At 42.3% G+C, this 3,382-nt stretch overlaps 1 protein-coding gene across 2 annotated transcripts in view; it reads right to left on the bottom strand.

Annotated features, from left to right (window-relative positions):
* The window catches only part of LOC105520812 (zinc finger protein 563), a 21,185-nt gene that overhangs the window by 6,087 nt on the left and 11,716 nt on the right, over nt 1–3,382 (bottom strand). Inside the window, exon 2 of one of the 2 annotated variants that reach the window (XM_011954748.1) lies at nt 177–236. The exons of the other annotated variant lie outside the window; for it this stretch is intronic. Coding sequence (XP_011810138.1) covers nt 177–236 — 60 coding nt within the window. The remainder of the gene's footprint in view (nt 1–176; nt 237–3,382) is intronic. 2 annotated transcript variants of the gene reach the window in all.

Below are 3,382 nucleotides of genomic sequence, written 5' to 3'. Positions count from 1 at the left end.
AACCCTCTTACCAACAAAGTGACAGTTTTTCAAAAACAGATAAAGGATTTTGAAATTATAATATTCAGCACCCCATACCATTAACAAAGAGATAAACAAATAGATAAATAAAAGTGAAAAAATGGTAGAAAACCCTTGTGGAGTTTTTATTTGTCCTTGGCCCAATCACTCCCCACCTCTGTGCCAGTCTTGAAGACAGCAGCCTGAGATCCCAGTGTGGAACTCTGGTCACTATTCTAGAGAAAGCAGATCAGATGTTATTCACAAATTATTGTCTTTGTATTTTCCAATCATTCTGGGGATGATCAGAAGGTGTGAAACAAGGCTCTCTTTTCTATTTCATCTACAATGGAATCCAGTTAGGGTCAAACATAAGAAATGCTGAAAAACGGTGCAAAATACACAAATAGCCTGCAACTACTTGGGACAACAGATTGCAATTAAGACACACATCAAGGCCAGGCGCGGTGGCTCATGCCTGTAATCCCAGCACTTTGGAAGGCCAAGGCGGGCAGATCATGAAGTCAGGAGTTTGAGACCAGTCTGGCCAACATAGTGAAACCCCGTCCTCTGAAAATATAAAAATTAGGCACGCTTGGTGGCGCATGCCTGTAACCCAGTAGCTGAGGCAGGAGAAACGCTTGAACCCAGGAAGCGGAGGTTGCAGTGAGCCGAGATGACGCCACTGCACTCCAGCCTGGGCGACAGAGCAAGACTTCATTTCAAAAAAACAAAACAAACATCAACAAACCAACAGATGATTCGCTGAAAAGATCTGTAAAATTGATAAGCCCACAGCAAAGTTAACATAGAAAAAAGAGAGGCCATCACTACTAACCCTATGGACATTAAGAGCACCATGAAATATTAGAAACAACTGAATGGCCACATATTTGATAAATTACATGGAATGGACCAATTTCATAAAAGATACAATCTACCAAAACTCATAAAAGTAACACCAAGTAATATGAATAGGCCTACATCTACTGAAGAAATTGCATCAATAAATGATAAATATCCCAAGAAAAAGGAACAGGCAAGGATGGTTCCACTGGTGATTTATGGCAAATACTTATGGAAGAAATTATGCCAATTCTCTACAATGTCTTCCAGAAAACAGAAGCAGAGGTAGGAAATACTTTCTTTTTTATTTTTATTTTTTGAGACTGAGTTTTGCTCTTGTTGCCCAGGCTGGAGTGCAATGGCGCGATCTTGGCTCACTGCAACCTCTGCCTCCCAGGTTCAAATAATTCCCCTGCCTCAGCCTCCCGAGTAGCTGGGATTACAGGCACCTGTCACTATGCCCAGAGACAGGGCATAGTAGAGACAGGGCTTCCCCATGTTGGCCAGGCTGGTCTTGAACTCCTGACCTCAGGTGATCCATCCACCTCAGTCTCCCAAAGTGCTAGGATTACAGGTGTGAGCCACCACGCCCAGCACAGAGGTAATACTTTCTAATTGATGTTATAAGGCCAACATTACCCTAGTACTAAAAACAGACAGACATTACAGACATATCTCCACTATGTAAGGACATAAGGGGAAGATTGCCCTCTTTAAACCTGGAAGCGGGCCCTAACCAGAGATATGACCTACTTGAACTTGGATTCCCAGCCTCTACCCCTTTGAGAAATGAACGAATGTTGTTTAAGGCATGCAGTTTATGGCAATCTAGTATAGCAACCCTATGTAATAAAGACAGGGAAGCCCTTTCTCTACCACACATCAAGGTTTTGAAGTCTACAGTAATCAGGAGAGTATGGTGTTAGCAAAGTGATGGGTACAAAGTCCAATGGAAAACGGCAAATTCTGGAACAAGAGCATCTATTTAAGGTATGAGAAACTATGGCACAGCAGGTACCGCCAGACAGTGATACAAATGACAGCCACTTCAACCCAAAGAACAGGGACAAATTCTTAACTCCAGGAGAATAATCAAACTTCTGCCTAACACCTCCATATACAATAATCAACTAATTACAGATCTGCTTATTTTCATGAATTTTTATTTGCTCTATTACCTCAGCTTCCATTTTGAATGTGGTTCTACCTTTCTCATACCAGAAAAAGTATTTTAAGAGCCTTGAGACAGTATTCATTTTTCTGTAGTCATCATGGAAGAAAGTTTTTTCCAATTTATTTTTCCTGGTAGCATTTTCTCTGCTAAACCCTGAAATTCTATTTGAGATAATCCAATTAAAAAACTAAACAACAACAACAACAAAACAGACCTGGGAAACTTGCTATACAGGCTCTGTGTAGTATGACAGAAAAGTAAACAAGAATTTTTTAAAGGCATATAGGACTAGATCTATATAATTTGTTTTCTGAAATCCAACTCTCGTCCCTTTAGGAATATCTTATCTTCTCTATCAATCTCTAACGATAGAATGCATTTTACAGTTAAGAAAAAACTGAACAGAAATGAGTGAACAAAATCTTTTCAAGGTTGACAACCCCAGGGAGGGGCAGTGCTGACTGGAACACAGACAAGTCTCATTCAAGAGTTAGGTCAGGTCCTCCTGTCACCTGGGACATCCCCCAGCCCCAAGCTGCTCATTGAAGTGCTCAGTGACTACTCCCCACCCCCACCCACCAGACACCACACTGTGTACTTTCAGGCTCTTGTACCACCTCACTGGGGTAAGATATCCTTGACCTTTCGGATAGCTTTTCTTGCTTCACTAGTCTAAAAGAATTCAAAGGATGGGAATGATTCCTATTTTACCCCCTCAATACCAGCAACTGAGTGTCTGACCAGCCATGTCTCTAAGAAATGAAAACTGGGCTTGGGGTGAGAAAATTGAGTATCCCGGGGCTTAACTTTTTACAAGAGGATACCAGGGGAATCCTCCCACCACAGGGGATCCAACTCTTCCCCTGGGAGGCCCCAGCCCTGCATCTCAGGCTGTCCTCCAGGAGGAGTGACCCAGGGGCTGATATTCACTACCCTCCAAGACAAGGCTGCTGTATCCACTTGGTGCCAGTCCCAGGCAGTTATCAAAGCCAGCACCAGGAGAAGATAGTGTGGGCTCAGGACTCATCAGCCAGTGGTTTCCAAAGGGGAACCTCAACCCAGACACATTCAGATAAGGTGCCTGTGCCCAGGGAAGATAAAAGAAGGAGAGGCGCAGACATTTTTCTTGTTCGTTTTTACAGCAGAGTGGTTAAACCACCTGACAGGTGGTTATTCTCTGCATCCTCACATATGAAATATTCACAAACAAAAATCGTGTCTTCTAAAAAAGAGTCATATATTGCTACCTGGGGGAAAAAAATGACAGTTAAAATACTGCATTTGTTTGAAATACAGCCTAGGGGACAAAGAGTTCATTATGTTGCTGTGAACTGAGGACAGTGTGGAGTCTTTTTTTTTTTT

Source organism: Colobus angolensis, unplaced genomic scaffold (genome assembly GCF_000951035.1).
Source record: "Colobus angolensis palliatus isolate OR3802 unplaced genomic scaffold, Cang.pa_1.0 Scaffold39, whole genome shotgun sequence".
Lineage (NCBI taxonomy): Eukaryota > Metazoa > Chordata > Mammalia > Primates > Cercopithecidae > Colobus > Colobus angolensis.
Note: the sequence above shows the minus strand (reverse complement) of the source record. Positions and strands in the feature narration are given on the sequence as shown.